We start from the raw sequence: 23,708 nt of genomic DNA on the forward strand, positions 1-23,708 counted from the left end.
TCATATTATTCTTCACATCTTTGGCCTCTATATGTACCTTTCATATCCGAACTGCTTTTTAAAGCAATACTCTTCTTCTTCGGTTCTTATCTTTTATTCATTTTCCCTTTTTCTTTTTGGTATCAAAATTAAAACTACGAAGTAACAAAGTAACCAAACCAAAATGAAGTAAAGAACTATTTATCATCATCAATTCAGTGCCGTTAATTATTGCTATTAATCATGCTATATATTTGTAAAAAAAAATAGAATTTTCGTGATTTTATTTTATAAGAATAAATATCTATATATTATGATAAAAAATTTTAAAAATTAAATAAATAAGTCAAAGTATGAAAAATATCTATGAAGAGTATCTAAAAATATATAGGTTAATATTTAGAAACATCTAAAATAATATTTATAGAAAATTATCTAAAAATTATAATGTATGTCAACTCAAAAACACTTATAAATAAACCATCATAATATTCATTTTAATCAACTGAGAAACACATTAAATTTTAAATGTCTTTATATTTTTTCTTATTTTATTAATAATATAAATAACAATTTTTTCTAACCATTCATTTAAATTATTTTTTCATCAAAATTAATCATTCTAGTTTTATTACAACATTCAAAACCATATTACACAAAACCAACTTTCAAACTGTTTATAAAACTAACAATTGTCAAGCAAGCAAATAAGTAGGTACAAAGAATAATGTGTAGGGAAAGACATGACGCTTTTTGTTTTTAATATATATTGGAGAAAGTGTATTTTGTTGGATCATGGAAAAAGGAGATATATCACAAAATTGTGAAAGAAAAATAAAAAAATCGGAACTCTCAAATCTTCTATCTCCACGTTAAAATAAAATTGTGAAAATTTAGGTACAATCAATTTTATGTGAAGTTATAATTAAGAATCGTTAGATAAAAAATTAGTCAAATTATTTAAATAATTTAATGACTTTCAACTATTAACTTTATATAAAATTAACTGTACCTGAATTTTCATCTAAAAAATATATATATTCAATTTATCCACACCAATGAATAATACATCATATTTATCCATTTCAAAAAAATTAGCCAAGATCAGACACGAAGGCATCGTCCTCCATGTTTATCACATTGAAAGTATCTCCCAAACCATAATACACACAAAATTTAAACTGTTTAATAAAAGAGAAGTGCTAGGGCCAGCAATTTTTGTGTTTTGTAATCATTAATTGACTATCAATATATATTCAATGGTATGAGATTACATCTAATGATGAGAGATCACTCACTTTTTTTTAATAGTTAAATGTTGAGCACAAAATATAAAAGTTGATGGCACTATACTTTTTCTTAATAAAATTAACAAATACGAAGCAAGTAAATAAATAGGTAATAAGTACAAGGAATAATGTGTAGGGAAAGACATGAAGGTATCGTCCTCCATGTTTGTCACATTGAAAGTATCTCGGAAACATTGTTAATTTAAAGATTAAAATTTTCATTCTCCCATACACAAGGAATGGAAGCCCAAATTGACATAGAAGAATAATGGAACATTATGACAACTTTAGAAATTGTCAGCTTTATTACTTGGCCAAGGCACCCTAGTGATAATCGTAATTAGAAGATCAAAGTATAGCGGAAACTGTGCCAAGGCATAGAGAGCGAAAGGTACGGAAGTAGCTGCATAGAAGGAGATGAGGAAACTCTCATACTTGCGACTGAAGATGAAGAAATTGCCAGAGCAAAAAGATACAACCATGGCTACAATAGAGACGAAGAGGGAACTCAACCCTAGAAGCAGTTTCAGCGGCAATGCCCTGCGAAAATCTTTGGCTTCTTTTCGAGATGTGAGGATGCACAGGAACATTATGAGTCCTGTCACAGAGAAGCAAAGACCGACGAGGGAAGCCATGGCGAATGCATGGAACGCTGCTTCGCCTTCTAGTTGCTGCTCGCCTTTACCGTTGGTGCCACCAGGGAATTGGCTAGCTGTGGCGAAGGAGACACCCGCAACAAGTGCCGCCACCACAGAGCATGCTTGCGATGTTTCCTTCAACCACACACTGCCGTTTTCCACAAGACTCTCGTGTGATGTCTGAAAGATCTCCCCTGCTGTCTTTGACTCCTTGTTGCTTCTAAAGTAGACACGTTGCGGTACAAGACTCTTAATATACTGCAACGTTAAAAATAGAAATATTTTGTAACAAAAAAATTATTTTTTAAATAAGATAAATTTTAATTATTGTTCTTTTGTTTCCTTAACATGATCACATTAGATAATACAAGAGACTCACTAATTTAATTGGTCTCATTTTTATTGTTTATTAACTATTTTGTTAATTATTATTATTATTATTATTGAGATTATATCTAATAACGTGAAATTACACCATTTTTTAATAATTAAATATTGGCTAAATTTTAATAAAAATGCTGAATCCTAAAATTTTCTACTGTACATATATGTTTGTGATGAAGAATGCTCTGCAAATATAAAATTATACATATTTTTTATGTGTTTAAGTCTTTTGGAAAAGTGATTTGAGAACTTACTTGATACCACTTTATATCCCACATCATTTCTAAGGCAGTGCCAGCAACATTCCAAGGCTTGCTCCCTACTTGTTTTTGTGCTGCTAAGTGCAAAAGTGTGTTGTCATCGTCATCCACTGCCTGAATCAACGTATTCCAAACTTCATCTTTTAGTTCTGTTTTAAGTGCCTCAACAACATGCGGTTGTCTGTGTTTCACTGCCACCAGCACCACGTTTTCCTTCTTTGAGTTGGTGTTGTGGATGACACTTGGTATCAGACGTCGAATCTTGACCACCATTTCAACTATGCCATTCCTCGCAGCCAATAAAAATGGTGTCTCTTCATCGTCAGTACCTTTGTTGGACCAATTTTAGGTATTCGATCGACGATTCAAAAATGTTTTGAAGAAAATAATAAATTAGTCTAATGCTTATTAAACAACAAAATAATATTAGATATAATAAGTTTATAAAAAAAATTTATATTAAAAATATATTTTATTTATTTAGCCACACTTTAAAATAAAATAATATCCACTACATATTTATTTTAAATATTTATTAATTTTTATTATTTTAATTCTAAATTTATCTCATATGATATATGAACAAAAACTCACGTGCAATAATCAAAGTTATTTAATAATTTTTAGTTTTCAATTATGTTCGCATAAAAAAAACTGGATAGGGCTACACACGGATCAGATCGGATCGGATATAGCCTAAAATTCTATTCGATACGCACTGTACTCATCGGATCGGATCGGATACGATATCCACATTTTTTTAGGCCGGATCCGAGGATCGGATCGGATATCGGGTATATCCGCATAATTAAAAAAAAAAACTATTTTGAGATTCTATTTGATTGTTTTTACAAAAAAATCCAAAAAATTTATTTTTTATCTGTTTAAGCCTATTTACTCCTAAAATATTATCAATAATAGTTCTTTTGAATAACAAAAACAAAATAATAACACAAGATTTAAGTTTAATTATTCTAAGTTAAAGTACAACATAAAAAATTAAAAATAAAATATCATAAAATTCATAAATAACACACTAAAATTCATACCTAATTAGGGTTTATTTTCTTAAACTATGTTATTTATATGTGATGTGCGGATATGCGGATTTGCGGATCAGATCCGCGGATATCACTGCCAAATCCGCAATCCAATCCGACCATAGTACGGATCCAATCCGATCCGATCTGACGGCTCTGCGGATTGGATAATATCCGCAAAATTCGGATCGGATGCGGATAATTACCGCGGATACGCGGATATTATCCGATCCATGTGCAGCCCTAAAACTCGATATAAATTTTCATCAATACCTTGTTGTTTCCCGTGGCGTCTTCCGATATCATAGACTTCAGGTTGGATATCCCATCCGCGAGGATCGGGTCGCTCTCCCGCCTTTCCTGCGAATGCTTCGTAAGGGCGTTCCATCAGTGCGTCCAATAATTGACCACTCCATTTGTGTTTTTTCTTTGTCTTTCTTATTTCCTTTACCGCTTTTGAAGTACATACATTGAGGCTCATATAAGTTTGCTATCATCAAAATACGTCATCAAAGAAAAGAAGGAAGACATACCGACACCGTGGAGACCAAAAACGAGCACGTATATAGAACTGATAATTTGGAGAACCGTTTCGTAATTTGGTGGGTAAAATGGACTGTCATCATCATTCTTAATGGATTTCTCTATGTCTGCTTCCTGATCTTTTTCCCACCAACATATCCCTGTTGTCAGCAGAATACAAACCAAATACTACTTAATTAATATTTTAGTCAAGCTACTTGTTCATTCATGCCATTATTTTTACTCTCTAAAAATAATGCTAGCATGAAAATGCATCCACGTACTAATGAAGTCCCATAATGTGGCGTAATTCTTTGGGAACTTTTCTTCGGATTTAGCCTCCATCTTTTCTCGAATCTTCTTCAGTCTATGCTCAGCATTCAGTGGCTCTATGAGAATACCTTTCGAAAAGGAAAAGAATACAAAAGAAAAGTAAGCTAACAAGAAAAAGATATATATAACTACAATTTGATTAATAATCAAAACACTAATGCTCAAAAGGATAATAATATTGACATAATATTTTGATATCTCTAATATTCTTCTATCTTATTAATAGCTATTATATGTATATAGTATTTAGATATACAAAAACCTACAGTGATAGAGGATCCGCTTCCACCATGAAAATTTGATTCCACTTGGGAAAGCCGAGGGCCTAGTAGCAAGAACTTTGAGAGGGGTGAATCCATCCTTATTTCGAAGTGTAGTAAGCATAGGAAAATTATCCGCTATTATCACTGCTAAATCTGTTCCGATCCACCATAACAATATATATACAGATACCAACAAATTAAATTAGCAATCAATGTATGTATATATCCTCGTATCCAAAATTTTTTAAAATATATAATGTCAACAAAAAATACTTTTCACAAATAATATTATTCAACCGATAAATATTTGAATGAGGGGTATTAGGGAGACAGCAACTTTTGTGATTTATAGCCATCAAATAGTCATTAATGGTGATTTTAATGGTGTGAGATTGATGTGAGATTTCATCCAATGACTTATTTTTTTTTGCTGGTTACATGTTGGCCAGAATTTAATAAAGTTACTGTCCTAGACTTTTCCTGCGTTCAAAATTTTTGTACAGTTTAATGATTATTCTTAAAAAAAAATACTCTATTAAAATAAATTTTAAAGATAAATGTCAGATAAAAATAATAAATATATAAGAATAATGTTTTTAAAAGAAAGGACAAAAATTAGGTTGCTTACCGAAATATTCCCTCCCGATAACACAATGAAGAATACTATCCTGATCATGATCGCGCACAAGATGAGGCAAAATAATTTGGTGACGATCATGAAAAGTTTGAGAGAGGTAGGCGAATGCTTTTTTGTTCCCATTCAAAGCAGCAAGAAACAATGGTGTCTCCCCATTGTTGTTCTTCAGTGTCCTCAACTCTATCCTCTCCTCATTCTCCCCTATGATGCACTTGCACAGTCTCGCAAACCCCCTGGACGCCGCCACATGGAGAGGTGTATCGCCGTGCTTGTTCCCTATCTTCAGAGCACTCTTCTCATGCTCTACGATTATACTCACAAGATCTTTAACAACATTTTCTTCGTCCAAATCCACCGCCACGTGCAACGCCGTGTCCTCAGAATTGTTAACCGTTATGGTGCGGGACTTTGGGATTGAGCGGTACATCTTCTTTACTTCAACCCAATTGCCTTCGAGTGTGTATTGTGCTAGCTTTTCACGCAGTTCTTCATCGGCTCCGGCCAGTTCCATTCCAATTTCTTCTTCTTCTTTAGTTACTTCGTTTGTCACCGACATGTTTGTTAGTGGAAATTATATGACTTTATTTTGGAATTAATGTTGATTTATATGCAGTGTTGTTAGCATCTTGTGTGTGTTACTATACCTATATGGATTGCCCATTTTGCTAATAAGAAGTAATATATTAAAATTACTCATTAAAATTAATTATTAATATAAAATATATATTAAAAATAAATTAAATAATATTATATATAAATATATAATAATTAATTTTAATATATAAATAATAATTTGATACAAAATTTTATAGTGCCTAATAAATTTATGTCTAATTTGTTAATTTTAATATAGCTTATATTATTTTATTATTGAATTTATTTTAACCCCGTAAGACACTAAAGAAGATTTCTAGTATACGTGCGTAAATAATATAATGCATGCCTTTATCAATTTCTTGCTTCATGCTTTCAACTTTATTTAGATGACAAGGAAAGAATAAAATATTGAGTGGAAATTCCGACATTGTTGAAAGTAATTAAAACTTTAAGCTTTAAGTACGTGCACAGTAATGGATTTATATTTAGTATACATGAGAGATGAGACACAAACACGTACGAACAGGGATGTGAGATCAACAAGTCCAAGTACATAACAGGAACCAACACAAAACTAAAGCAATAGTATTAATCAAACATCAATAGACTAAATAATAGTAACGCGTTACACTATCTCTTAGCATAAAACCTCCATGAGAGCCCTCCTCGTACCCTGCTGCAAATTCCGGAAGGAGTATGCTTCATCGCTACACAGTGATATAGATCATACTCGAGTCTATACACACCTTACACCTCCAATCATTCCTTACTTCAATAAATATGGGCTTTAACAACGCCAAATTTGGCAACGCCTTAAAACCATTTTCTTAGATAGTTTTAGACAACGATTTTTTATAGTGTTATTATTGAATTCAATTTTTTATTATTTTATAACAACAAATTAAAACCGTTCTCTTTGGCTATTTTAAAGAACGGTTTTATAACCGTTACCATGATTTATTTTTAAGCAACGATTTTTTATTGTTGTTTAAATAATTATACAAAAGAAATGCATAAAAACCGTTGCTAAAATGCTACACTTTAAAATCGTTCTATTAGATGGCCTTAGACAACAGTTTTTACAATGTTATTGTTGAAATTCAATTTTTCATTACATTATAGCAACAAATAAAACTGTTCTTTTTAACTATTTTAAAGAACAATTTTATAACCATTACAACAATTTTTTATCAAACAATAATTTTCTAATATTATTTAAATAATTATACAAATTTAAATAATTTTTTCTATAAATACTAAATTTATAGAACACTTAAAAATTATTGTTATAAACATATAACCCAATATTATTTATAAAAGAAATAAATTTAAAATAAATTTATAACAAATATTATATATTTTTATTTCATTTTCATTCTAAAATTTAACCTAATATATTTTTAACACCTCAAAAAAATTTAACAATCTTTCTTCAAAACAAAATATCAATCTTTATTAAATTATTTGTAATTTTAAATAAAAATAATTACTTAAGCTTAATTTATAAATTAAGCAATAAATATTTTTATATATTCCTAAAATAATTTTATTATAATAAATTTAATTATAAATTATTATTCTACTTTATAATTTTGTTAAAATCTTGGTACTATCTTTACCTTTATCTTTTTATAAAATTCCTTACCCTATAATCCCTAATTATTTGTCCTAATTGCTATCCCTAGACACACGCACACTGAACAAAGTGAGGGAGGTGAAGAGTGCAAGAAGAAGGGAATGGAGGAGGGGACAGCACCGGCAAAGCTTGGAGCCACCATCGTTGTCACTGCTCGCAAGGAAGAGAGGGAGACCGATCATAAGAGAGAGCGACGCGAGGAAAAGAGAAAGAGAGAGAGACAGAGCGATGCGAGAGGGAGATGATGCCTCGTCGCCGTCGTGCTTCCGCCGCCACCAGTTCGCCGCTGTCGCTGCAAGGGCTCGTTGTGGGTAGCGCTGCCGTCGCGGGTAGTGTGGCCGTTGCAGTGGAGGAAGCCCAGAGAAAGACGAACGAGGAGCCGAAGGACGCGTCGGTGGGTGTTTCTCTTGCCGCTGTCAATGTGGGCCGTTTGCCGTCAAACCATACGCCGCTGGTGGAGCCATTCTTCGCCGACGCTGGTGCGGGAGGTCCGAAGAGGAGGCTGACCCAGCTTCACCTCTGCGTCTCGTTTCTGCAAGCTTGCCAGGATCTCTGCTACCAGAAAACGGTGTTGTCCTCGCTGGCCGTCAATGCCGGAGCCTCTGCCAGCTTGCTCTCCATTGGTTACGCCACTACCGGGCTGCTACTGCTCCATCGTTCTGTTTTTTCATAGCTGCAGTGAGTTCCTGATCCAAAACCTTTATCGTTATTGTTGTGTTATATGCTTGTTAAGGGTTTTGGGTGTTAACGTTTCAGCGTTGAACCACTGTAACTATGAAGCTGTGTTTGATGGTGTTGTTGCTGCAGGAAGTTGTCAGTGTGGCTAATGCCGCTGCTATTTGTTCGGTTCAAGACTGTTGCTGTTGCTGCTGGGAGTTAGGATGAAGGGTCAGGCTTAATTTCTATGGATTTCGACACGTTGAGGTAGGGGATTCGTTTCCAAACTAAAGATTTTAAATCATGAATGCCAATAAAGTTTATCGAATAATTGCAAATAAGTTATGATTGTCTAGAATGACTAAATGATGAGTTTGAGTTGGGTTTGTGATGGTGAAAGTGACTGAATTTGATGAATATGTGATTGATTTACTTATTTTTTGGGAATGTTGAAATTCTGATTGTTAGCTGATTGTAATGAGAATTTGTTTAGTTTGTGGCTATGAATGGTGATGGATTTGAAATTATTTGTTAAATTAAAATATGATAAGTTGATTTTGGAAAAGTTGTTGGTAATTGTTAAAAAGAAGATTGGTGGATTGTTGAAGATAAAGGGACCCTTAAGGGTGGTTAAGTCCACTTTTAGGAGAGGTTATGTCCGAATTTTTATAAAAATATAAAAATTTAGTTATTGATCAAGATTTTAGCTTTAGTACTTAGAGACAATTTAATTAGTTGAATTCATAAGTTACAAAAGAGCTAAAGCTAAATGAAGTAATGTTCAGAAATTTTCTAAGATAAACTAATCCCTTTTTAATTTTAGTTTAGTATTGCTTTATTACTAAGTTAAGCCCCTCATTTATGGCAACGAGGAAAACTCTTTTAAGAGTCTTTTAGAAGTATAAAACTCAATTTAGGATCTACATTCTTAAGATAAGCCATGGTTATACTAATAATTTCCTAAGTGATAGAAATTCACATGCCAAAAAATTTGTATTGTTACTATTATTATACTTTTATTAAGGTTCAAGCGCTTGGTATCTTGGTAGTTACGTTGAAATGCTGATTATTTTATTTTTGCTTGGTATTTTGATCAGGCAAGTCAAAGCAGCGGTCTTTACTCCCTTTGTGAGAACGTCCAGAGAAAGTTCCTGAGCTTGAGTCAGTACCTGACTGCTCAGATTCAACCGTCAAAACTGAACTCTAGCATCCTGCTTATCTAAACTGATCTTTGGTAATAATTTTGTTGTTGGTTATTTTAACACTTATCTTTATCTTTAAAAAATTGTTTTGGAAGTGTTATTATTTTAATTAGTTCTATTTTAGAATTAGGTATACACAGTAGCTATCGTTTGAGATTGCGGGGGGATGGTGCTAGACTTTTATATTAAGTTAGTAGAAATCATAGTGAATCTATATGCTTGAATTGAATATGCCACTCCTGTCCTTTGAGATTGTGGGGAATGGTGCTAGACTTTTATAGTATGTTATTACTTATAAACATGCTTGCATTGCATAAGTAATAGGGGTGTCCGCAGATCGGATCGGATCGGATATGGCCGAAAATTCGATTCGATCCGCACAATTTCCATTGGATCGGATCGGATATCGGATATATCCGCATAATTAAACTTTCTCTTTTTAATCATATTTCTATGTAAAAGAATTCGATAAAAATATTTCTTTCATATTTTTAAACTTATTTATTCCTAAAATATTTTTAATCAAACTATCTCTAAATAACAAAAATAAAATAATACAATATATGAATAATAATTACTATTTAAAACATTCAAACAAGTAAATATAATACCAAACATATATATTTATTTATTTATTAATTATTATAGTGCGGATCTCCGGATCCGCGGATCGGATACGCGGATGTAGAGCAGATATCTGCGATCCGATCCGATCCGATCCGATCAATTTGCGGATCGGATCGTATCCGCAATTTTCGGATCGGATGCGGATATTTACCGCGGATCTGCGGATATGATCCGATCCATGGACACCCCTAATAAGTAATATACTTTTTGCTAAATGAAAATATTACAAAAATATTACTCAAATTAAAAAGGACTTTAGTTAACGTTGGTGTTTTCTTATGTACATAACAACAAACTCTACAGTGAGATCAAACAATTTCAATTGAGTAAGATGCTAAACTGAAATAAACTTGTTGCATTGTATTTTACAAGTTAAATATTATTTTTTAGAATATTAAATCATAACCATATCAATGGTGTCAAAAATCTCTAGTTAGCATATATTCTAGTATGATGTGCTATTGCAGTGTTTTAAGTATAAATTTTAGACATCAAGTTAATCAATATCTGATCTTTTAGGCTTTTACAAGTTGCTGGTGGTAAGATTAATTCAAGAGAATATTGTAAGAACTTTTTCAAAAACTAATTATAAAATTAAATTTAATTTTATTCTTCAAGAATCATTGTATAATCAACTCATTAATATTGTAATTAGTACTTACCATCTTTTAATTTTATGTAATTGTTTCTTTAGGATCTTTATGGTTATATAAGATTATGTGGAGATCTTCAGCAATCAGTTCCATATGACTATGGTTGCTTGATCATTTTGATGTCTTCAACAGTAAAAAATTTTTGCTGCCAGTATTGATAAAACTCTTTAGAAGAAAATTGAATTCCTTTTTAGGGTTGGGGTTTCTGAAGTTTATCTTCCTGGAGTAATCAAAAAATATCTGGACTTATTTGTAACCGACACTGATAACACTATACTGCATTTGGAATTTTTTTTGTTCACTAAGTATATAATTGTTTATTTTTTTTATGGTAAATATTCAATTAGTTTTTGTTAGTAATTTGATTCAAATAGTTAAGGTTATTTATTGATACGAACTTTAAAAATAATTAGAACTAATTACAATGCAACATGAAAAAATTATTGTAAATAAAGAATTATATAATTAAAAAAACTGTTGTAAAAAGTCACAAAAGGCAATGGTATTAAAACTGTTGTCAAAAGCAGCTATAAAATGACAATGGTATTAAAATCGTTCCAAAAAGAAAAATAACACCAAAGGCAACGCTTTTAAACTGTTATCTTTGTGAATAACAAAACTACAACAGCTTAAAACCGTTGCCTATCCAGTTATAGTTTTAAACTGTTACGTCATGAAAGAGAACGGTTTTAAACCGTTGCCTATCCAGTAACGGTTCTAAATCGTTCCTTAAAAATTGTCGTCAAAACCGTTGTCTATGCCATTAACTATGGCAACGGTTTTTTGGTTGCCGTTGCCTTAGGTAAAAAATCGTTGCCTTTGAGCATTGGTAACGGCCGCATATACCACAGGTCAAAAACCGTTGCCAAAGCGTTGCCTAAAGTTTTAGGAACGGTTTTCTGATCTATGGCAATGGTTTTCGACCGTTGCGAAAACCCTTATTTGTTGTAGTGAGTTCATATTGCAACACAATTTATAATCTCATTCTTCAATGAGATAAAATAATGCAAAAGAAAATAGAATTAGTAGGTTAAGTATATTAATATTGTAATAAGAAAATAAAAATTTTATATTGTTTAGAATAGTAAATTTTGTATTATGTATTAATTTCAATTCTTCTATTTATCTACTTTAAAGAATTTTGAATGGCTAAATGTTGTAGTGAATTTGTCTAGTATGTCAATGAAAAATCAGCCCCTGTTAATAAAGAGATTTCTTCCATTATAATATTGAAGTCTACAGAAAATATTAAAATTAAAAAACTAACTGATAAACTAATATTTATATATTTTTTATAAAACTAACAATATTAAAAAAAAAACTAGAAGAGTTAATTTTAAGCAACGATTAGTTATTATTGTATGATTTTCAGGTCTCATATTATTCAAACCTAATATATTAATTAATACTGCGGAATACTTGTATATGTGCACCAAACTTCCCTTTTTTTAAGATTTTATCAAATTGATAATATGGTAAATACATAATAAACATATGTATCTTAAATTTGAAAACAACTATTATATACAGGACAGAATAATATAAATTTGTAAAATAACAGGTTCAGCAGGAAAAAGCAAGCAACCAAATACAGTATGAGTTTGATAAAATAAAAATGCTTTGTTGAGGTATATGACAGTAAAGGCACTACTGTATGTCTACAGAAGTAGATGAACTTGGGTCAAATTAAAACAAGAAGTTACTTGATAAGGAAATTCAGTTGTAACAATTAGAGTAGTGATTACAATTCAGTAAGGATTACATAGTTTTGTGATTAGGCTAATTAACAGAATTGGTATCAGCTTGCCATATAAATAGAACTTATATGCACTGCACCTTTCTCTGAATACAAGAAAACCTTAAAAAGAATGAGAAATTCAATTTCTCTCATATCATATCATCTCTCCTCTAATCGCCTTCATCTTCATCATTGTTACTCAACCATGCATGATGAATATATATATATATAGCTCAGATACCAAGATTCCTTAGATGCTCAAAAGCAACATGTTGTTAATTAAGAACAAGTCAGATGAGTTCCACATAACACATACATCTCTTTTTCACCCTCTAATTCTTGGTCCCAAATCTTGGATTTTTGCATGGTGTTGTTGGTTCATAATTGCTTTGATATTATTATAAATGAGATTAAATAGGTTTATTTTTGATATCATATTAGATCGGATATGTTCTGAACTTTTGATATCATATTATAATTGAGATTTTATTAATTTAATTTAATTCTAAAAATTAGTTTGAGAAGTAAGAGATATCTCATATTTATAAATTATCCAAAAAATATATTTTAAAAAAATATGGGACTTGTAACGACACTACTACATTTCACACATTTAGTAACATTTATCTTTTAACATTTATTAAAATGTTAGTAATTTTATAAAATTAAATATTAAGTAACATTTGTAATAAAGTGTTACTAAATATATTTAATTTTTATAAAAAGTTTACAAAAACTGTTACCTATTCCTAATCTCGTCGATAAAAAAATTCTTATTGCTCTGAAATCGAATCCACCATCACTCTCACTCTCACTCTCACTTTCATTCTCAGTGCTCTGGATTTTTCAATCTCGCTCTGCCTCCTCAATCTCTCAGATCTCCGAATCTCTCGATCTTGTTCTGCCTCCTCAATTTTTGGTTTTGCCTCCTCTCGATCTCTCTCTCTGCCTCGTTGATCTCATGCATGATTCAATCACACACTCAATCTCATTCCAATAAGGTAAGATTTGAAAGCTTAGGTGATTCTCTTTAAATTCCTAGGGTTTGATTTTCATAGTTATAGCTAATTCTTCAAATCTGATCTCTTCAAATCGAAAGAGTCGGAGTTTAGTAAAAATGAACTAATTCCCTCTTTAAATCTGTAGAAGTTTTAATCCAATTAGCTCCGTGACAGTTGAATAGCTAATTGATCTTAATGAATTTGTTGATTCGTGATCTAGCAGGTCAACTCATAAGAGATGTTTAATTTGAGAAGGTAGGAACCCTAAAATTGATTGCGATGGGGCGAGAAAAGATTGCAATTTGAAGGATCGACAATTCAACGAGCTGGCAAGTAACATTTTCGAAAAGAAGGAATGGATAGGTGAAGAAAGCTAAAGAATTATCCATTCTCTCTAATGTGAAGTGGATTGATTGTGTTCTCTAGCACTGGCAAGCTTTATGAATATGCAAGCACCAGGTAATTAATTAATTAATTAAAACTATTAATTAACTATCTATAATTACTTAGTCTCCTTCTTTTCTGCTCAAGCATGCAGAACAAAAATAAATGCCAAAAGTTTAAAATAAAGTAAGTTTGAACTACTAATTCACAAGCTCATATGTTGCTCTTTTTACGCTCGTACCTTAGATTAGATTATATATTTATTTCTTTCAATGTTGCTGATTTGTAGCAAGGATGAAGAATTAGATGCTAATTATATAGAGTAGCTTATGTTGATTTTGGGCTTAGTTTGCAATGTGATCTGACCCAAAAATCCTTTGGGGCAACCAAACTGGGGATTTTGCTGGAGCCTAGTAGTAGAAGCCGCAGGACTAGGTCAATAGGCCGGGACCAGTTGCTACATTTTATTGAGAGGTCGCTGTCCTTTAAATTCAATACACTTGTCTTTTATATTTTGTCCCTCACACTATCTTTAGTCACCAGAAGTTATCCTTGCTTAATGTGACAAGTAGCTGATATATCTTGTATGACAAAAGCTAGTTGCAATTGTGGACAAGTAGACTGATTGAGGCCCTAGTGAGAAAATGAATCAAACCGAAAAATAATACAATTTTGAAGCTCCTCTTGATTTTTATTGTTTATTTTATTATTTTTAATTTTTTTTGTTGTAATTGTTGATGGCAGCCACTTGAATGATGTGGCATCTTCCTAATTTCTTTTGTGCTTTTGGCTAGTTTATGATATTTTCACTTCTATTGAGTTTCACTTCAAACGTCTCTCTTATGTTTATGCAGAAATTCTTTTGTGGAGGAAGGTTGATATTTGGACCTGATGCTAGATCTCTGCTTGTCACCTTATTACTGATTATTGGTCCAGTTTTCCTCTTTTGTGTATTTATAGCAAGGCATCTTCGGCGTGAATTTCCTTCATACGATATTGGATATGCTAAAGCAGACAGAGTTTAGGGGTCCTACTACTGTTGGGCAGGTATAACATGATGTGAAGTTTCTTTTACTTCTTCCTGCTTCACCAGTGTTTATTTTCTTTTGAATTCTCATATGAATTATTGATTTATGAATAAGACTCTGACTTTTCCTTTTTGTTAGCATGAAATAAAATGATCGGTACATGGACCTAGTGTGCACCAATATAATTACATCTATGCATCTTGGGCTACACCCATGACTTTGGCTTTGTCTTGCAATACGTGTTTATTTTCAGATATCAGAGCATGTGAAGATGCTATTGTTTATTTAGATGCTGATTCTACAGAGAGTTTCTAGTTTATAGGGGCATATCCTATACTTCTTGATCTTGGAGCACAAGCTATCTGCAGTTTGAAAAGTATGTCAGTAGTTGATGTGGTAAGTAGTAGTTTCATATTTGATCAACATTGTCTTTACTCTGTGTACTTACAGTAGGATGTTTCACATTTGATTAATCATTGAAAGGGCAGAAAATGTAGTCCTTTTTCGGTTGGCAACACCCACAGTGACCAATTAATCCAATTCGGAGCCTAGTTAGAATTAAGGCTCTTCAATCTCCAAGGAGTGTGTTTAGTGAGAATCAAACTTAGACCTAATCTTTTTTTTAATAAAGAAGAGTATATATCTATAAAAAATAAAATAAAATTGAAGATTTACTGGTTGATGGCCAATCTTATAGTTCATTATTTCCATATCTAAACTTGTTACAGACTTTAAGTAACAATTAATTGAGGAAAGATATATGGTTTCAATCAAATACAAGCAAGTCATTAACATTTGTAACTGACTAGTAATGATCAGTGTATGCTAGGTTTAGAATTTTGTTTTTAGTTTTTGATATTGAGAATTGAAATTATCAAATAAATTCCAAGCAGAGATACCAATTCCAAGTTTTGGTGCTATATGAATTCTGGTGTCTTGTTGGCTTGATCATGATGTGTATTAATATACGTTTCTCAATTTCATCCACTAGCTCAGATTAATGTGTGAGCAAAAAATATTTGTACCTTGTATAATTGTAGCAACTCCTCATCAATTATAATAAACTTTAATTTATGGTTCGCTGTATAAGTGGCTGATTGGAACTCACATTCTAATCCTGCGGGAAAATTTTTGATTATTACATAAGTGATGTACATCGGTTTATTTTACGTTGCATGAGTGCACATCAAGTTGTTTGTCACTGCGTTATATTGAATATTCCCCCTTCTGATATGGCGAAATCATGCTCTGTAGCTGGCTCTAGATTTGTGAATGTTGTCTTATCAAGGAATTGGATAGCACAGGTGACTGCATTTTCGACCTTCTAGTTCTAAAAGTAGTATCTATAAGTAAGTAGCCTTTTATACTGTTATCTCCCCCCTTGATAACTTAGATTTAGATGGGACGTAACAAGTGTACCTTTTGACATCTGAATTACTGATTTATTGCACTGAAGAAATAATTTGTTTAATTTATAACACCATATGAAACGGTGGCTTCTGCATATGGCTATTATAGTAATTTTTCTATAGTAGTACATTGTACAGCTGGTGAACCTTAAAATTTCAAGTGGACAAGAGAAGAAATTATATGTATGTTCAAATTATTCTTGTGCAGGGTTAAGATTATTTTATTGTCCAATGTGTTACAGAGTTCAAGATACAGTGAATATATATAGAGTTCAAGATTTTTTTTTTTCGTTTATCATTTTATTTGCATCATGAAGCAAATTTGTACAATGATTATTGATTAATGAAAGAGGCTATAAAAATTTCATTTTGTGAATTTGTGAATTTAATGAAATATTTCATGTTGTAATAATTAATTTTAGTATATTTATATTGTGTATAATATAAAATATTAAATAGTATAATATAACTAAAAAAATGTTACTAAGATCTTTTGTAACATTTTTTAAGTGTTATAAAAAATATCTATGGTAATATTTTTTGAAGTGTTACAAAAAATATCTATGGTAATATTTTTTTAAATGTTACATAAAATATTTATTGTAACATTTTTTAAGTGTTACAAAAAATATCTATGGTAACATTTTTCTAAGTATTACAAAATATATCTATTGTAACATTTCTTTAAGTATTACTAAGAAAGGTCTATTGTAACATTTTTACTAAATATTATTAAATTTTTAGAAAAATGTTAGTAAAACTCTTTAGTAACATAGAGTATATTTAACATTTGTTAAAATGTTACTAATATACATAGGTAACATTTTAATATGATTTTGTAACATTTTTTAAATGTTAGTAAAAGTCAATTATGTAGTAGTGCGAATATAACAGAGAGAATGTTATGCCTCAATTAAAGCTTAAATCATACATTAATAAAACATATACCATACTTTAATTTAGTTTATTAACTGAGAAACAACCAACATATATGTAGAAAGTACAAACCACAAATGATAGGAATAATGGAATAGTATCCAAATATTTAGTATGGATTATATTATGTGTACACTAAAATTAATAATTAAAATTAATTATTAATATAAAATATATATTAAAATATAAATATATATTAAAAATTAATTTAATTTTTTTTACTTAAATATATTAGTAATTGATTTTAGTATATAAATAATATTTTTAATAGAGTAAAGTATTGTTTTTGTTCCCAATGTTTGGGGTAAATTCTATTTGTGTCCCTAACGTTTAAATCGTACTATTTGTATTCCTAACGTTTGTAAAAGTGATTCAATATTATCCTGCCGTCAATTACACATCATGAGCGCTTTAGTTTGAGTTTTAAAAATCTCTTCTTGAAGTTAGAATACACATGTTTGGGATAGAATCGATAATCTACTCCGAAAAATAGCTCATCAAATATTGAAACTAATTTCTATAACATTTACATAATTTACTTTTCTAGGGACATAATTGAATCTAAACATAAATAGTGGGTATAATATTAAAATCAAACACATCCAAGTGAGACCTAATTGAAAATGAATACATCCAAGTGAAAATAATTGAAAAATATAATCTGATTTGTTAGTATAATTAATAGTAGAATAACATTAAATCATTTATATAAACGTTAAAAATACAAATAAGATGATTTAAACATTAGAGACACATAGGATTTAGCCAAAACTTTGGAAAAAAAAACGACAATTTACTCTTTTTAATATAATACCAGAGTTATAACATATTACTATTTTTATAATTTGGCCGTGGCACGTTCTTGACTATGGCTATCAAAAGATCAACATAGAGTGGAAACTGCGCCACGGCAAAGAAAGCCACCGGAAAAGAAGTGGCTGTATAGAGAGGAAACAACAATGTCCTGTACTTGTGTTGGATGAGAAAGTAATGGCCGGAGTAAAATGCAACAAACATTGCTATGATAGACACAAAGAGTGAGCTCAACCCTACAAGAAGTTTCCACGGCAAACTCCGACGAAAATCGCTGGCTTCTTTCCGAGATGTCAGGATGGCCAGGAACATTATCAGTCCCGTCACGGAGAAGCAAAGTCCAATGAGGGAGGCGATGGCAAATGTATCGAATGCCGGTCGACCGGCTAGTGGTGCCTGGCCGTTGTCGCCGTTGCCTCCTGGCACTGAGCTGCTTGTAGCGAAGGACACACCGGCAATGAGCGCTGCCACCAATGAGAAAGATTCCGATGTGTCCTTCAGCCACTCGCTGCTATCTTTGATGAGATCTTTGTGGTCTTCGGCAAAGATCTCTCCGGCGGTTTTTTTTTCAATGTTATTTCTGAAGTAAAAGTGTTCCGGCACAATCTCATTAATATACTGCATGCAACAAGGTAATAGATTGTGTTACTTGTTCTAAAATACAGAAATAATCTCTGAATAAGTTTGGAATCTACTTTTAATTAGCACTCAATTTTCTTTCTTAATTCTAACTTTCTAGGATTTATAGTTTGAGATAAAATAGATAATTTTAAAATGTTAATTAATATTAATTAAAAAAAAATTGACTCTTTAATCAAATTTTTAATCTTTATATCTAAAATCATGTATGTATGCAGAATATGCTTCTAATGATATACCTTAAACCACTTGATTTCCCACATCATTTGCAAAGCAGAGCCAGCTATGCCCCAAGGCTTGTCCTTGCCAAGAGACTGTTTTGCTGCCAAGTGCAACATTGTGTTCTCCTTATAATCTGTTGCCAGCACCATGTTCTCCCAAACTTTTGGTTTCGAAGTCGATAGTATGTTCTTCAATTTCTCAATAACAAGGGGTTGCTTATTTATCACTGCCACCAGCAACACGTTTCGCTTCTTTAAGTTGGTGTTGTAGATGGCACTTGGTATCCTCGATTGAATCTCTTCCACCAATTCAACTATGCCGTACTTTGCTGCCACTAAGAACGGTGTCATTTTCTCCTCGTCGTCGTCATCTTCGTGTTCCTCCTTGTCGTCGTCATCATGATGTTCATGGGCTATCAATTATATATCACACTAAATCATTATTTTATATATATAGATGATCAAGGGCTTCAAGGCTCAAATAAATATTTATGTAATTATTAAATCATTTCTTTTAATTTATCCTCTAACTAAAATATATACTAGTCCACAATAGTACGCAGATACCTTCCGGCGGGTTCTGTCGTTGATTTAAAGCATCATTTGGCGGGTTCTGTCGTTGATTTAAAGCATCATTTATTTCGTCGAAGTCACCTTTCCAATCATCAGAGGGTTTACCGCCAGTTCCAGTGAATGCCTCAGAAGCGTTTTTCATGAGTGTCTTCAACAGTTGATTACTCCATTGGTGATTCTTCTTTGTCTTTCTTACCTTATTTAACACTTAACAACCATATGCAATAATTATTTGAACCAATATATCTTAATAATAATAATAATAATAATCATTTCAATGTAATCATAGTGTGAATAATACAGCTCTTCCTTTCGGTAAGAATAATGCAGACAGTGTGAATGGGTCTCTCTCTTATTCCCTCGTGCAATAGTCTTTTTAACACTTTATTATAAAGTTTTTTTTTATCTTTGGTTATAAAAACTCACACACTTATATACCTGGGGATGAAAATAGGCTAAGTGGTTTGTCATAAACCTGCCGTTTATTTTTTTATTTAACTAAATCTGTTATAAAATAGGCACAAAATTTTATTTTTTTAAAAGTTTTACTTTTTAAAAATTTTAATATATTAATAAATTAGTGGAAACTCAGGTGAAGTCGATTTTACGTGAAGTTGATACCTGAGAGCTATTAGATGATTTGACTGATTTGACTAAATTTTTATCCAGTGACTCTCAAATATCAACTTCACGTGTGGTCGACTTTATCTGAATTTTCACCTAATAAATCAGATTTGAACTCATTAATTAATTTTATTGATTTGACAAATTTATTTGAATCAATTAAAACATAATTACATATATAAATAATTTTTTATTATTAATAAAATAATTAAATATTTAAAAAATTTAAAATTCTTATAAATATTAAATATGATATATTATATATAAATATTTTTATTAAAAATATTTTTTAAATAATATTTTTAAATTTTTTTATTTTTATAAAAAATTGTCAAGTCTTTTAATAAGTTTCAAGTTAAATCAAACTGAATAACAAACAAAATTTAATACTTAAAAAAAAGTTTATAACGGACTACAAATTAAACCTAAATTAATTAACTATATTTATATGATAGATTTTATCTGTTAAAAACAAAATTTGATCTAGCTTATTTTCGCCCTTACTTATACTAACACTTTAAATTAGAAGATCTAAATAAATAATTCTAAGTGACTAATATTTTTTTATCTTATTTTTGTCTTTTAAATCAATATTAGTCAATTTTTTTTACTCTAATCCCTTGAGAGTTATATCCATAACATTCTTTTTGTTATGCTTAATAATAATAATAATAATCATTTCAATGTAATCATAGTGTTCTATAATCATCGTCAACATCTCCAACCACCAAGCCTAGCTACGAGAATGACGAAGAAATCAAGAAAACGAGTAGCTAGGAATCGCAACACTTTAAGTTGAAATAAATAATTCTAAGTGATTAATATTTTTTTTCTTGTTTTTGTCTTACTTTAATCCATAACATTCTTTTTGTTATGCTTATATGTAAGTGTTGATGGTGTGTTCAAATTTTGTTAATCCATCACTATTTAAAGAGTTAACAAGCAATAATATATACCTTGTCCAGAAACACCAACAGAAGACACGTATGCAGTTTTGATAGATTGGCAAATTACAGCATAGTTTGGTGGAAAGAATCCATCATATTTTTCTGAGGGGTTTTCTTCATCGACCTTGTCATCACTTCCCCAAGTAAAAAACAATTTGCCTGCACATAAACACAAGCATGTGTTTGCATTGCAACATAATTCTATTATCTCTAAGGCTATATATTTGATCATGAGAATATGATAAGATAGTATTTTAAAAATAAGATACAAAAAATAAAAATATAAAAATTAATGTTTTTATATTTTATTTAATGTTGAGTTAAAATAAATTATAAAAGTTTAATTTATTTTTATTTTTGTTCATTTAAAAAATTTATAAAAAAATATATTAATAAAAAATATATTTATAAAAATTAATAAAAATAATAAAAAAATAAAAAGTATATATTTTTTGTTAATATCGTTGTGTCTTTTCGGTCAGAATAAATATAAAATATATTAAGTCAATATCTTTAAAAATAATATCTATATTCAATTATTCATATATCATCCGTAAAACATCATTTGTATCTGAATATCCTATCCATAAACAAACGTAAGCTAAATGTTTGTCACCGTATTAAGTAATTAGGATATGTTATATACGAAAAATCAGTCACATCCCACCGGCGAAGCATGTCTCATATATTGAATTGGTTCAAGTAGATACGAGAGAGGAAAAGAAGGGATATAATGAAAATGTATTCACATACCAACAGAAATTAGTGATTTTGAGGATTCGTATAATGTGGTGTAATTCTCTGGAAGCAATTCTTTGGGTTCAGTTTTGTTCATCCTTTCCAAATACTTTTTCATTTTACTTTCGGCATCCAATGGTTCTACAAGTATACCTTTAAAAAAATGAAAAAAAGAATTAGTAGATGAAATCAATCATTTTAAAAAAAATAAATGATATTTAATTTGAACTTCATTTGAAAAAGAGTAAATAAATAAATATATATTGTAAACAAAAATAAAAAATAAAAATATTATGAAAAAAAAAAGAAGATTATTAAGAGCTGAATGTGAACACCCAAATATTTGCAATTCTATAAGTGATCACTTAGTATGTCCATACTACACAAAAGTTAAATAAATGGAACATTAATAAATCATAGCATATAATAATATAATATGAGAAGACATTACATCTAATTCAAAATCTTAAGATAATAAATTAATAGATTTTTCATTTTATAAACTTCTCACTCTTCCTTACTTTCTTTGATATGAGACTAAATTTCTACACTCTTCACACTTGCAACATTAATAATAACTCACAGTGGTAAAGGATTAACTTCCACCATGAAAATTTGATTCCACTTGGGAAGGCCAATGGCCTAGTAGCAAGGACTTTGAGAGGGGTGAGCCCTTTGTTGTTGCTGAGGGTAGCAAGTTCACCAAAATAATGCAGTATTATCACCGCTAAATCTGTTCCACCATAAGAATATATATGAACAAATTAGTTACTATAATAATTAAGCAATGAATTGAAGGTGGCTTACCAAAATGCTCCCTCCTAATAGCACAGTGGAGAATGGTATCTCCGTCATGGTCGCGGACAAGCTCCGGAAAAGTGATGGGGAGGCTTTCATGGGTGTGATGGAGGTAAGCGAAGGCTTCCTTGTGCCAATTAAGAGCAGCAAAAAACAATGGTGTCTCCCCTTTCTTGTTCTTCAATGTCCTCAATTCTATCCTCTCCGCCATGATGCACTTGCAGAGTTTCGCAAACCCCCTTGACGCCGCCACATGGAGAGGCGTGTCGCCGTGCTCATTCCCTATCTCCAGAGCACCCGTGTTATGCTCCACGATGTAATTCACAAGATCTTTAACAACTTCTTCTTCGTCCAAATCCACGGCCACGTGCAATGCCGTGTCCTTAGAACTGTTAACCGTTATAGTGTGTGCCTTTGGCTTTGACCGGTAGATCTTCCTTACTTCATCCCAATTGCCTTCTAATGTGTAATGCGCTAGCTTTTTACCCAATTCATCTTCTGTCTCAACTTCTTCGGATATTTCTTTGCTTATTATGGATTTGTTTGGTGATGAAGTCATCATAGGGGACGACATTTTTCGCCAAATATTGCAAATTCTAAGGCTTTGGGACTTATGTTATACTTAGTATAGTTCGCATCTTATGTATATTATTTGTATTCCTCGAATCTAATGCTTTTAGCTTTATTTAGATCACAAGGGAAGAATAATATATTATTATAACTTTTGAGGGAAGCTCCTTCATGTCATCAACACTCTCATAAATACTCAAATGAGAATATCTTTATATAGAAGATGATTAGCTAATAATTATTAACTAATTTAACATATTTAATTAAACTAATTAACATAATATATAAATCAAAATTTTAGGTAACACCTTAATTTCCTTTCTTCTTCTATAATTAATATATAGCCATCACTTTTAACCTCTAAGATATAATAACAAAGTATAAATTATAAAACAAAAACACAAATTGCATCAATTTTCTGAAACTTCTTTCTCTTATTAAAATTAGACTTACCATACTTAATAATTAGGGTAAAGTATACTTTTTGTCCCTAAAGTTTGATAAAAGTTTTTAAAATATCCTTAAATTTTATTTTGTTTCAATTTTGTCTCAAAAATTTTCGATTTGCATCA

At 30.9% G+C, this 23,708-nt stretch overlaps 2 protein-coding genes and 1 long non-coding RNA gene across 5 annotated transcripts; 1 reads left to right on the forward strand and 2 right to left on the reverse strand.

Annotated features, from left to right (window-relative positions):
* Positions 1-1,399: 1,399 nt before the first annotated feature.
* On the reverse strand, positions 1,400-5,995 carry LOC112762698 (uncharacterized). The gene is made up of 7 exons (XM_072223818.1): positions 5,337-5,995; positions 4,712-4,861; positions 4,397-4,513; positions 4,124-4,273; positions 3,864-4,043; positions 2,545-2,879; positions 1,400-2,164 (listed from the first exon to the last, which is right to left on the reverse strand). Exons 1-7 carry the CDS (start codon positions 5,899-5,901, stop codon positions 1,556-1,558), a joined length of 2,106 nt encoding a protein of 701 aa, XP_072079919.1. The 5' UTR covers positions 5,902-5,995; the 3' UTR covers positions 1,400-1,555.
* Positions 5,996-13,187: 7,192 nt separating this feature from the next.
* LOC112765986 (uncharacterized) lies at positions 13,188-16,653 on the forward strand. Of its 3 annotated transcripts, none has more exons than XR_011874893.1 (5): positions 13,207-13,456; positions 13,680-13,915; positions 14,695-14,887; positions 15,122-15,264; positions 16,123-16,653. It is a non-coding gene; the product is annotated as an uncharacterized lncRNA (long non-coding RNA). The 3 variants fall into 3 exon arrangements; XR_011874894.1 differs by having other exon boundaries at positions 16,133-16,653; XR_003184010.3 differs by lacking the exon at positions 16,123-16,653 and having other exon boundaries at positions 13,188-13,456; positions 15,122-15,555.
* A 1,320-nt stretch (positions 16,654-17,973) lies between these two features.
* On the reverse strand, positions 17,974-23,180 carry LOC112762441 (uncharacterized). Its single transcript, XM_029294667.2, has 7 exons — positions 22,576-23,180; positions 22,352-22,501; positions 21,784-21,921; positions 21,040-21,189; positions 19,454-19,666; positions 18,905-19,299; positions 17,974-18,644 (listed from the first exon to the last, which is right to left on the reverse strand). The coding sequence occupies exons 1-7, from the start codon at positions 23,138-23,140 to the stop codon at positions 18,033-18,035; spliced, it is 2,223 nt and encodes a 740-aa protein (XP_029150500.2). The 5' UTR covers positions 23,141-23,180; the 3' UTR covers positions 17,974-18,032.
* Between the last annotated feature and the right edge of the window lie 528 nt (positions 23,181-23,708).

Source organism: Arachis hypogaea, chromosome 17 (assembly GCF_003086295.3).
Source record: "Arachis hypogaea cultivar Tifrunner chromosome 17, arahy.Tifrunner.gnm2.J5K5, whole genome shotgun sequence".
Classification (NCBI taxonomy): Eukaryota; Viridiplantae; Streptophyta; class Magnoliopsida; order Fabales; family Fabaceae; genus Arachis; species Arachis hypogaea.